The sequence below is a fragment of the Equus asinus genome, chromosome 17 (genome assembly GCF_041296235.1).
Source record: "Equus asinus isolate D_3611 breed Donkey chromosome 17, EquAss-T2T_v2, whole genome shotgun sequence".
In the NCBI taxonomy this organism is placed as follows: Eukaryota; Metazoa; Chordata; class Mammalia; order Perissodactyla; family Equidae; genus Equus; species Equus asinus.
In genome coordinates, this window is record NC_091806.1 from 22,021,384 (window position 1) to 22,033,453 (window position 12,070).

The 12,070-nt window shown below is 35.2% G+C and overlaps 1 protein-coding gene across 1 annotated transcript; it reads left to right on the forward strand.

The window, feature by feature from the left end:
* The first annotated feature begins 2,498 nt into the window (after window positions 1–2,498).
* LOC139040717 (olfactory receptor 4C16-like) lies at window positions 2,499–3,512 on the forward strand. Its single transcript, XM_070487479.1, has one exon. It carries the CDS (start codon window positions 2,580–2,582, stop codon window positions 3,510–3,512), a length of 933 nt encoding a protein of 310 aa, XP_070343580.1. The 5' UTR covers window positions 2,499–2,579.
* The last annotated feature ends 8,558 nt before the right edge of the window (window positions 3,513–12,070 follow it).

Genomic DNA, 12,070 nt, shown 5'->3' on the forward strand with positions numbered 1-12,070 from the left:
CAAAGATTCATGTAAAAATATGTCAGATGCCTAAGTTGAACATTTTTATGGGTGTCAGAGTCCCTAAATCTTGCATGGCCTTGTGGTGCTGTTCAGACTACAACATCTGGTCCAGGTTGTGGAGCTGATTTACTAAGGTATTTAAAATTGATCTGAGGTTTTTTTCTTTTTTTTTCTGAGTTTATAAATTGGGAGCATTTTTCTCTGTCTATCCTACATGATAGATAGAAGGCCACAGTAGATTAATAGCGCGTATGCGTTTGGTAATCAGAATAGTACTAAAACAATCAGGTAATTATTATTTGTTAAGAGGTAATTGAAAAATTCAATTTAAAAACAAATACCGAGCTCCTACACTGTACAAGGCATTGGGTTTTGAGCTATGGAGAATAAAATCCTGAGAATATGTAATCTTCAGTGATTCTTATTACAATAAGGAAGCTAAAGGAAGAGCATACATGATTGAATTTAAGTAATAGTATGCTATGTAATAAGAAAAGCTATAAAAGAAGCCATTAGAGAAAAGGAGAGAGAATTTCATTTACCACAATCGAATCATTGAAGGCCACCAAAGATGCTTCTTAAAAGTTGGATCTTAAAATTTCAAACCAGTTGAAGTAGTTAGAATTGAAATGACAGTTCAGGAAAGAAGGGGACTATTGATTAAACTATTAAGTACTTGATGTGAACTCACAATTATTAACAAGTTGAAGAAAATATATGCATTATGATTCTTATTTTATCTTAAAAATGTATGTCCAAATGTCTAAATAAACTTGTTCTAGAATTGAGCATTCTAATGGGATTGATGATATACAAATCAAAAGCCACTCACTTAAAAGAAAGGCCACAATCATGGGCCTTATTTTCAACTACAAATATTTCATGATGGTCACTCTTTCAAATGAATAAGGAAAGAATGAGGTTATTGTATGGATTAAGATACCAAGTCTCAGTTTCCTCATAGTTTAAGATGCTTGGCAAAGAATACACAGTCCAAATAGAATTTTTAAAAAATTTGGAATCCTAAATTAAATTACTTCATCAGACACTTTCCCAAGAGTACTCTTTGATTTGGAGGGAGATAAGATATATTTCAAGTTTGCTAGGAGAAGACAACTTACCAAGGGAGAGGAAAAAATATATATAAGGGAAATTTTATATCTGTTTAATCTATCTTAGTCTGTGCTTTGGCCACTTACAACTTTCAAGACAGTATATTGAAGGCATGGATGGGATCGAGGAAGAACACAATGGGATAACTAAGTCTTCCGAGTTATACTTAAACACATTACGTTTCAGTTTGTATTTTAACTTGCATACAGTATCCTTTTGAACATCATCTTGACAAGAAAGATCTAGAGAAAATGTTCTGTTCTAAGAAGTGAAACCAGTGATAATAGCCCTTTCCAAATGCAAAACAAAAAAAGAAATCTTCACTGAAGGAAGTGAAATTTCAACGTTGAACAATTATTGACTTTGCCAGGACAGAAAACAAATGGAACAAAATCAGTTACTGACTATGTACTATTCCTCTTGTCTGAAATTCAGTCAGCCTCCCTCTTGTGAGTCTCCGCTTTATTACAAGAACATGGGGTTTTCAAGTACCTGGATAATACAAACTCAACTGGAGATTACAACCATGATCTGATCTTACACGAACTGCATGGTGACATCTCCCCAAATGATCTCAGATCTAAAATGCTTAAGCTAAACACTTGAATTGTGAAAACGTGAACTCTTGAGTAATAATACCCACCCCTTTCATTTATATGTAACCTCAGGGACTTTGGGTCCACTAAGGGGTACTTTTCAGAAGTGGGAAAAAGGAAAATAGAAATGAGGCTATCTGTGATACTACCAACTATCAAAGATCATTCACTTCTCTACCTTAGTGTTAGTGTATGTCAAATACTACATATGATAAGTGTGCTTCAAGGTAACGGTACATTATTTAGAGGCTATAAGTGTTTCCTATTTCTTTTTTCAAACTATAGTAGCTGGGAGTGAGTGTATGGTGCATTGGAGCATATTATATATTTATAAAAGTATAAGTTTATAAATATATATAACAAATACATATATAAAGAAGACGTTCTTTATGGGGTGGAAGTAAGGTGTGATTTTTGCATTCACATCAGGAAATTTCAAAAACAGTCAAATATATCTAAAATACCAAATGATACCCCAACCAAACACGGGCCCCAAGATTCATTGCATGTGGAAAAATAAGTTAATAATAAAAGGGAGACATACATTTAAAATTTATAGTGAGTTATGAAGATTAATAAGAATCATGTAAAAGCCACAAAGGGCTATATTTTAATAGTGCTGTCAGAAAGTATAAGATTCATAAGCTTATTTGAGACACATCATGACTCTGTGAAGCGGTCATTACAAATTGTGGAACAAAGTGTTGACATGACTTATTAAGAAACCACATCTAAAATGCCCATGATGAAGAATATTTATTTTTATTAAAATATTTCATAGCACCACATTTCACAGCATTAATTAATACTTTTATTTTTTTGCAGAGAAACCATTTCACAATCACCCCTACACCTCATTCTTGAATTATGCAGCTGTGTAATAATGTGACCGAGTTCATTATGCTTGGTTTGGCACAGGATCCTGTTAGGAAGAAACTAGTGTTTGTCACTTTCTTGCTTTTCTATTTGGGGACACTTCTGGGTAACTTTCTGATTATTACTACCATCAAGACCAGCCGGGCACTTGGAACTCCAATGTACTTCTTCCTTTTCCACTTATCCTTATCTGATACCTGCTATTCTACTTCCGTAGCCCCTAGAATGATTGTGGATGCCCTTTTGAAGAAGACCACTATCTCTTTCAGTGAGTGCATAATCCAAGTCTTTTCATTTCATTTCTTTGGCTGCCTGGAGATCTTCATCCTAATCCTCGTGGCCCTTGACCGCTATGTGGCTATCTGTAAGCCCCTGCACTACATGACCATCATGAGCCGACAGGTTTGTGGTGCACTGGTGATTGTGGCCTGGGTGGGATCCTGTGTGCATTCTTTAGCTCAGGTTTTTCTGGCCTTGAGTTTACCTTTCTGTGGTCCCAATGTGATTGATCACTATTTCTGTGACTTGCAGCCTTTGTTGAGACTTGCCTGTACAGACACCTACATGGTCAATCTGCTCTTGGTGTCCAACAGTGGGGCCATCTGTACAGTGAGTTTTGTCATGCTGATGTTCTCCTATGTTATCATCTTGCATTCTCTGAGAAACCACAGTGCTCAAGGGAGGAGAAAAGCCCTCTCCACCTGCGTTTCCCACATCATCGTGGTCATCTTGTTCTTTGGTCCTTGCATATTTATATACACACGCCCTGCAACCACTTTTTCCATAGATAAGATGATAGCTGTGTTTTATACACTTGGAACTCCTTTGCTCAACCCTCTGATTTATACACTGAGGAATACAGAAGTAAAAAATGCCATGAGGATGTTATGGAGCAAGAAGTTAATCTCAGATGACAAAAGATGAATGCATGTTTCAAATTTTTCTTCATTGTTTGTATTCATCTCACAGTCCATAGAGTGTATTATCTTCTTATTGTGGAGTTAATATAATCCTAACCTGTGGCATAAGAATTAGTTCCTTCTGGAAAATAGGGAATGTGAACTCATACACTGGTTAGTGTTCAGTCAATCTTATGTAGAAGAAGATACAGTACTAGGTACAAACAGCCATGTAAGACATGCTGCGTTGAATGTTCCACACGGTGTTCCTGCCCCTCTTGCCTGCTTAGTATCACTTCTGGTTTTGATCTAATGTTTTCCCTTCCCTTCTTTGTGTTGACTTCTGGTATCTCTATTTATAGTTACACATCTATATGTTTATGTTCACCACCTGGCAGGTTTTCTGTCTCGATGGTGCTTTTATTAGATATTGGTCTCATAATATCTGTTCATGAAACTTCAGTTTGGTTGTTTTCCCTGACTCAGGAGAAAGCACCAGATTCATATAACTGTATAATTTTCATTTTTAAGGGACAAGATATATAATCTAGGTAATCTCCCTTCTATATCTTGGGGTTATACTTCAAATTCTTATCATATGTCTACCTTGATCCTTCTAGAGCAGTGACAGAACACAGGGAGAACATTCACCTTTCTGAAGTAGTCATTTTATCTTAGGAAGGTTCTCACTGTTAAGGTTGTACTCATATTATTCTTTTTGTATACATTACTTTTTGCTCCTAAAATGATCCCTTTTAACTTTGGGGAAGTATTAAGTTTTCCTTTGAATCATACCAACTATAATAATTTGTTTATAATATTGGATTATTTTGATTGTATCATAGATTGCCAAAATTAAGTTAGATATATTTATGTGGGTTAAAAGTTAAGAGTACATGCAGTTGATGATAGAGAGTTTGAAAATAATAACTGATTAAACAAAGACTGTTATAATCTAGAGGAGGATTTTTAGGCTTTAAAATAGAAATAACTACATCACAGATATGAATTATTTTAGTGAGTTTTAATATAACCCAGAAAATAGAGTAATTTAAGAAAGACTGAGATATTTGAATGCAAATTGTATTTATGCAATGGAGATAAATATCACCTTTCGTCACCATCCATCAACACTATGGTCTATAATTACGTGTTCACTAGGAATCTTTCTGGTTTCAATTTGTTATTTTGCTTGTATTTTTATCCATAAAGCAATTCAATATGATAATTTTTGTTTATTTGGAACTTCTATTTCTAAATTACTAAATTATATTAAAATTACTAAATTTGTATTAATTTCATTGTACCAACAACTTTAAAATTGCTTTAGCTTGAGGAAAAGGTCATTTGATTCTCCATGTGAGAGTGGAAACCTGCAAATTCCGCCATGAACTCTAGTGACATATGTACATTGCTTCTTTTCAGATTCTGTGATTTTCATGGCTAATCCCTCTCAAGAAGTTTATCACTGATCACAACTGCTACACTTTGTTTCTGCTCTTGTAAGGTTTGCACCTTAGCAGATTCCAGTTGGCAGAGTTTTAATTGAAGTTGTCTTCTATTTTAAGATAAGGGGAATATGAAAAGAGGTGTACATTAGATATAACTTAGGTACCGCCCCAGTTACACTCTATGTAATATGTCTTCCAGACGTTGTTTTAACATAGAGCTTCCATGTCACTTGTCACCACATATCCTGCAGAGATTATGCTTTAATTTTAGTCTAGGGTTTTATAATAAAGGTAATAGAACTGCAAAGATGACTGAATGTGCAACCTCACCAGGATGTTTTTGTTGAGGTGTGTGTATATGTATACACAGTGGAATATTACTGTGCGATATACAGATGAAATAATGCCATTTAATTTACACAAGATGGATGGAACTTGAGGGTATTATGCTAAGCAAAATAAGTCAGAGAAAGATAAATACTGTATGATTTCATTCACATGTGTAAGATAAACAAATATACACACAGATAAGGAGAACAGACTGGTAGTTACTAGAAGAGAAGGGAGTTAGGGGAGGGAAAAGAGAGCAAAAGGGCACATATGTATGGTGACTGTTGGAAACTAGCCTTTTTATGGTGAACATAATGCAGTCTATAGAGAAGTCAAAAATTGATGATGTATACCTGAAATTTTCATAATGTTAAAAGCTGACGTAACCTCACTAAGACAATTTTAGGAAACGAAACAGAACAAAATAGGTCTTGACAGAGGTAATCAAGTTAAAATGATGTCTTTATGGGGAGCCCATGTTATCCAACATGGTTGGTGTCCTTGTAAAAATGGAAAATTCGACACATACAGACACAGGGAGAATGCCAGATGAAGATGAGGGCAGAGATTGGTGTGATACATCTACATACCAAAGAATGTCAAAAATTGTCAGTAAATTACCAAAAGCTAGGAACAGATTATCCTCATAGCTCTCAGAAGTAATTAACCTTTCCACCTCCTTGATCTCAAAATTTCAGCCTCCAGAACTGTAAGACAATACATTTCTGCTGTTTAAGCCACCCAGTTTGCCGTACTTTGTTATAGCAGTGCTAGGAAGCTAGTACAGATATTCTGATAAAAACAACTAGATCTGACTCTTTAAGGCATATACAGAATGGTAGCTGTATTGGTTTTCTATTGCTGCTGTAAAAAATTAGCATCAACCTGGTGGCTTAACACAACACAGATTTATTATCTTATAGATCTGTAGGTCAGAAGCCCAACATGGTTCCCACAGGGCTAAAATCCAGATGTCAGCAGGGCTTTGTTCCTTTCTGGGACAAAAGGGGAGACACCACTTCCTTGGTTTGCCATCTTCCAGAGGCTGCACACATTCCTTGGCTTTCGGCCTCTCAACTCCATCTTCAGTGTAATCAATGTTGCATCTATTTGACTATTCTTTCATTGTCACATCTCCCTCTGACTCTCTTTTCTGCCCTCCTCTTCTGCTTTTAAGAACTCTTATGGTCCACTGGGCCCACCTGGATAATCCAGGATAATCTCCCTGTTTCAAGGTCAGTTTATTAAGAACATTAATTCAATCTGTAATCTTAATGCCATTTGCCATGTAAACATATTTTCATAGGTTCCAAGGATTAGAATGTAGACATCTTTAGGGACTATTATTTGGCCTACCACAATAAAACTCAGTAAATCTAAGGCCAGAGAACCCAGAAGCTTACTGTTTTATGGGAGGGTCCAGAAGACACTCGCTTCACTAACACAATAAGCTTGTACTGGTAAGGGAAGTACAAATGTACTTGAGAAGCTTCATGGTTTTAATAGATGAAGATGCTTCCCTAGAACTTTGCTGTTTGGTATTTTTGGAAATGGTGGGATTCTAGAACAGCATTAAGTAGCAGTTAATAACTTCGATATTACAGTTAATAACTATAAAGTGGATGCAATTATCATAATGATGGCAAAACACGAGAGCAATAAGGTGCCTTTTCTTGTAGGGCTCTGTGACAATGACAAATACATCATGGTGTTGTGAGGGGCTATTCCTTAGTCCTAGTGCCCAAGAATCCTCTTACTACCTCCCATATCAAGTGCCCTTCTTTATCTCATCCATTATGTTCATGTTAGATCTTCATCTTCCATTAAGCCCTCCATCTCCCTTTCCCATTCCCTCAGTCCATTTAGACTCAAGGAAAAGAAAATTTGACTATAAACAGGCATAATCATATTCATACTTAGGCAGATATCGTTGAAGTCTTTTTGTTTTCTTTTTCTTTTGCATGAGCTGAAAGAGGGGAAAAAATAAGTTCAAGTTAACAATGATAGAAAAGAGAAGTAGAGAAATGGACATAAAACAAGTTTATTTTCTTATGTGACCTTCCCACATCAGTGTGGTATTCTAGAATTCTAATAGTCTCTGATCTACTCTTTTTATATCTTCATTTCTTTCATTTACTTGCCATGCTGACAATTTATTGTCAGATAATATTTTAACTTACTGATAAATATAAATTTTTTTGGTTAAATCGCTTGACTTACTGTTTTAATTGTTTTTATACCCTTGGAACCATCCAACTGTGTCTTTTATGTATATAAGAAGTGTATCTAAGATCTGTTGTTGACATGTTATCATATTTTTACCAGCACATCATGTTTGATATACTTGAATTATTTGTGTGTGTGTGTGTGTACCTAGACTACAAAGGAAAAACAAATCTGTCTTCTTCTAGAAGCCCTCAGCTGTTTTAAAGAAAAATTTAACAGAATTTCTATCACTTTTAATGCACTATTCTTTGCTATGTTTAGGTATATTGATAATAAATCTAGAAGCTAAATTAAAACTAAACTAAACTTAGGTAATAAACTAAACTTCTAGATAATAAATCTAGAAGCTAAGTAGGTATTTTGACTGTTTTAGATTCCTATTGCCGCATAACAAATTACCACAAAATTAATAGCCTAAAACAACACCCATTTACTATCACCGTGCTTCTTGTCTGGAGTTTGAGTGAGCTGGTTTCTGTCATTGATAAGGCAAAAACCAGGATCTACTGGGCTGGAATCTTATCTGGAAATTCTGAGAATTGATCCCAGGCTCATTCATGTTGTTGGCAGAATTCAGTCCTTTCTGATTGTAGGACTGAGTCCCCAATCTCCTGGCTGGCTGTCAGCTGGGAGTCACTCTCAGCTCCTAGAACTCCCTGCATGTGGCCCTTCTGTCTTCAAGGCCATCAATGGTGCATTTAATTCTTATTCAAATCTCTCTAATTTACTCTTATGTTACTAGCCAGGAAAAATTCTTTGTTTTTAAAGAGCTATGGGAGTAGAGTCCGAACATATAACTCAAGGTCAACTAATTAATAACTGTAATTATATTTTGATATCCTTTTTGACATATAATTTAATATAGGTATGATGCATTATCATATTTACACTCCCAAGGAATAGAGGAGGAAATCTTTAGGGGCATTTTGGAATTATATCTACCACAGTGATAACAGAGTTTTGAAAAATCATAGCTTAACTGGACAGCCACATGCAAAAGAATGAAAGTAGACCATTCCCTTATACCATGCACAAAAACCAACTCAAAATGGATTAAAGACTTGAATGTAAGACCTGAAACCATGAAACTTCTAGAAGAAAACATAAGCAGTAGGTTATTTGACATTGGTCTGACCAGCATATTTTCAATTCAAATGCCTCACCAGGCAAGGGAAACAAAAGAAAAAATGAACAAATGAGACTACATCAAACTAAAAAGCTTCTGCACAGCAAAGGAAACCATAAACAAAATGAAAAGACAACCTAAAAATTGGGAGAAGATATTTGCAAACCATATATCAGATAAGGGGTTAATATCCAAAATATACAAAGGACTAATACAGCTGAAAAACAAAAAAAACCCAACAATCCAATTAGAAAATAGGCAAAAAGAACAGAGATTTCTCCAAAGAAGAAATACAGATGGCCAACAAGCATATGAAAAGATGCTCAACATCATTAGTTATCAGGGAATGCAAATCAAAGCTACAGTGAGTGGTATCACCTCACTCCAGTCAGAATGGCTATAATTAACAAGACAGGAAACAACAAATGTAGGAGAGGGTGTGGAGAGAAGGGAACCCTTGTTCACTGCTGGTGGCACTACAAACTGGTGCAGCCGCAATGGAAAGCAGTATGGAGTATCCTCCGAAAATTAAGGATAGATCTACCATATGTTCCAGCTATCCCACTGCTGGGTATTTATCCAAAGAACTTGAAAACACAAAGGCATAAAGATACTTGCACCCCTATGTTCATTGCAGCATTATATACAATACCCAAGACATGGAAGCAACTTAGATGCCCATCAAGGGATGAATGGATAAAGAAGATGTGGTATCTATACACAATGGATTACTTCAGCCATAAGAAATGATGAAATCCGGCCATTTGTGACAACAAGGATAGACCTTGAGGGTATCATGCTGAGTGAAATAAGTCAGAGAGAGAAAGTCAAATTCCATATGGTCTCACTCATAGGTAGGAGATAAAAACAATGACAGACAAACATGTAGCACTGAAGATTGGATTGGCAGTTACCTTAGGGGAAGTAGGGAGGGGGAAGGGCATAAGGGGTGATTAGGTTCACATGTGAGGGGATGGACTACAATTAGTTTTCAGGTGGTGAACATAATGTCATCTAAACAGAATTCAAAATATATTATGAGGTACATCTGAAAATAAATAAACAAATAAAAAATAAATTAAAAATAAAGAAACACCATAGCTTTATCACAAGAATCAGAGAATGTATAACTCAGTATTTCTAAAATGAGGATAGTTCTACTCTATCTATTAAATATGCTGCCTTTGCATCCTCTACCAAAATATTATCAATGATTAAATGATGATTAAATATGACTTTCCCTTAGGCGAGGGGGATTTTGTAGGAAATATAAGTGACATTTTATAGCAGTTTAAACAATCAGTGAATCCGACTAAATATATGATGGTCTTCAAATATCTTCCACAATCAATAACGAATTGTCTACACACGTGAACATGTAAATCCCATGGATGAGGGCCTAAAGTGGGAACTGAAATTTTAGTTCCACATAGTTTTGCATCGTGAGCTATTGTCTTATTTTTCCCTTACATGTCATTTACTTCAGTCTGAAGATTGTGATCTGAATGCTTTGTCTTTTAAATATTTCAGAGTTCCCTTCACTAACTTTCCTGGAAATTGCATCAGAAAGCTTCTGAAAATAAGATTAATCTGCTACTACTACTAACAACAATATTAACTATAATAATAATGGATAATGCCTATTACTTATGTGTGATAAAATACATATTCTTATTGCATTTATAAATGAAGATTCTAGGGAGGTAAGTATCTTACCCAAAGGCACATAGCTGGTTATAGGCACATCAGGAATTCAAACTCAGACACTGGCTTCAACATCTGAGGTGATAAACATTAAATCACCCCTGACAAGCTCTCTATGCTGCGTCTTTCAACCATACTCTTGCCACCATTCACATGACATATACACACAAACACACTCATACATTTTAACATAATCATTTCTCCTTGCGATGTTTCTGAAATCAAAAGCACAACAATTAAATAATTTAGGCAGTCAACAACAATTATAAGAGTAGTTCAATAAAAATTTTTAAAAATAAATCTTTTAAAGTATATGTTGCTTTACCATCATCAAATATAATCAAAATTATGAAAATTTTCTTAGTAATTTGTTTTGTTGTTGCTATTGAAATTCTACTATGAATGGACTGTATAATTTGGAGAAAAATGTATAACATGAATCCTGTGTAATTTAAAATTTAAACATGATTTTGAAATATTCAGCACAGTATTTTACTGTCTTATTTTAAATTGAAAATTCAGAAATATTTATTGAGCGTTGTACTATGTGTAAAGTGTAGCAGTGCTGTTCAAAGTCATTGTAGTGTTAGTAAGCATCTTAGCCAAGGTCAAATTCTAATATACTAGTCACTTGCTTCCTAGACTTGTCAATTTACCTCTTGTGCCTCTGTAGAAATATTAATAGTACCATATCATTTGATCACTATGTGCGTTAAAATGAAAAATCCTTTTAAAGTCCTTACCATGATTACTATCACATTGTAAGGACTGTTTTCAATTATTGCTGTTTCTCTGGCCATGATTAAAAATTAAATTATTAGAGGGGCCAGCCCAGTGGTGTAGCGGTTAAGTTCGCGTTGTCTGCTTAAGTGGTCCAGGGTTGGCAGGTTCTGATCCTAGGTGCTGGACCTATGCACCACTTATCCAGCCATGCTGTGGGAGGCATCCCACATGTAAAGTAGACAAATGCAGGCCAGATGTTAGCTCAGGGACAATCTTCCTCAGCAAAAAAAGAGGATTGGTGGTGAATGTTAGCTCAGGGCTAATCTTCCTCAAAAAATAATAATAATAATTAGATAGAAGATGAGAAAGAGCAGAGCCTGATTTCATTGAGGTAATAGTCTATGGAGAAGATCAGAGAAGAATACCAATATGTAAAAATACAAACACAAAAATGGCCAAAAAATATTCAGACTGTCTATGAAAGGGGAATCAATGGTCTGGCAAAGATAGGTATTAGGAGTGTAATGGAATGACCTGGGGTGTGAAATTATGTTGGAGGAAAGACAATATAATGAGGATAAACTTTGTGGAAATGGAAACATTTAAGTTTCCCCTTTATAAGTTAAGAGAAATCTGGATACCTTCAATATTAGTAATTAATTAGCTTCGGTAATAGAAGCAGATGAAGACTCTTAATAAATATAATGAATGCAACAGGGTTTATTTTCTATATAGAAAGTAATAAGGCTACTTTTAAAATTTGTCTTTGACCATAAAACCTACTTTTGATATTTAACAACATATATTTGAAGCGATCTAAAATAATATATTTAAAAAGGCACAATTGAAAAGCCAAAGCAATAGCAAATTAAAATCAGCAGAGTTTAGTTTTACTTGCTTTGTCCAAGAATTACCATAGGGACTGACACTGGGATCGCAGCACCGAGGTACCTGCAGCGCCTTGAAATACTCCTGACTTTCAGTGCAGCTTCTCTAAGAGTCACCGACTCCTGAGTGTGAAGG

Bases quoted from the DNA above. Each gene is read 5' to 3' on its own strand.
- LOC139040717 (XM_070487479.1), top strand. From the start codon at position 2,580: ATGCAGCTGTGTAATAATGTGACCGAGTTCATTATGCTTGGTTTGGCA.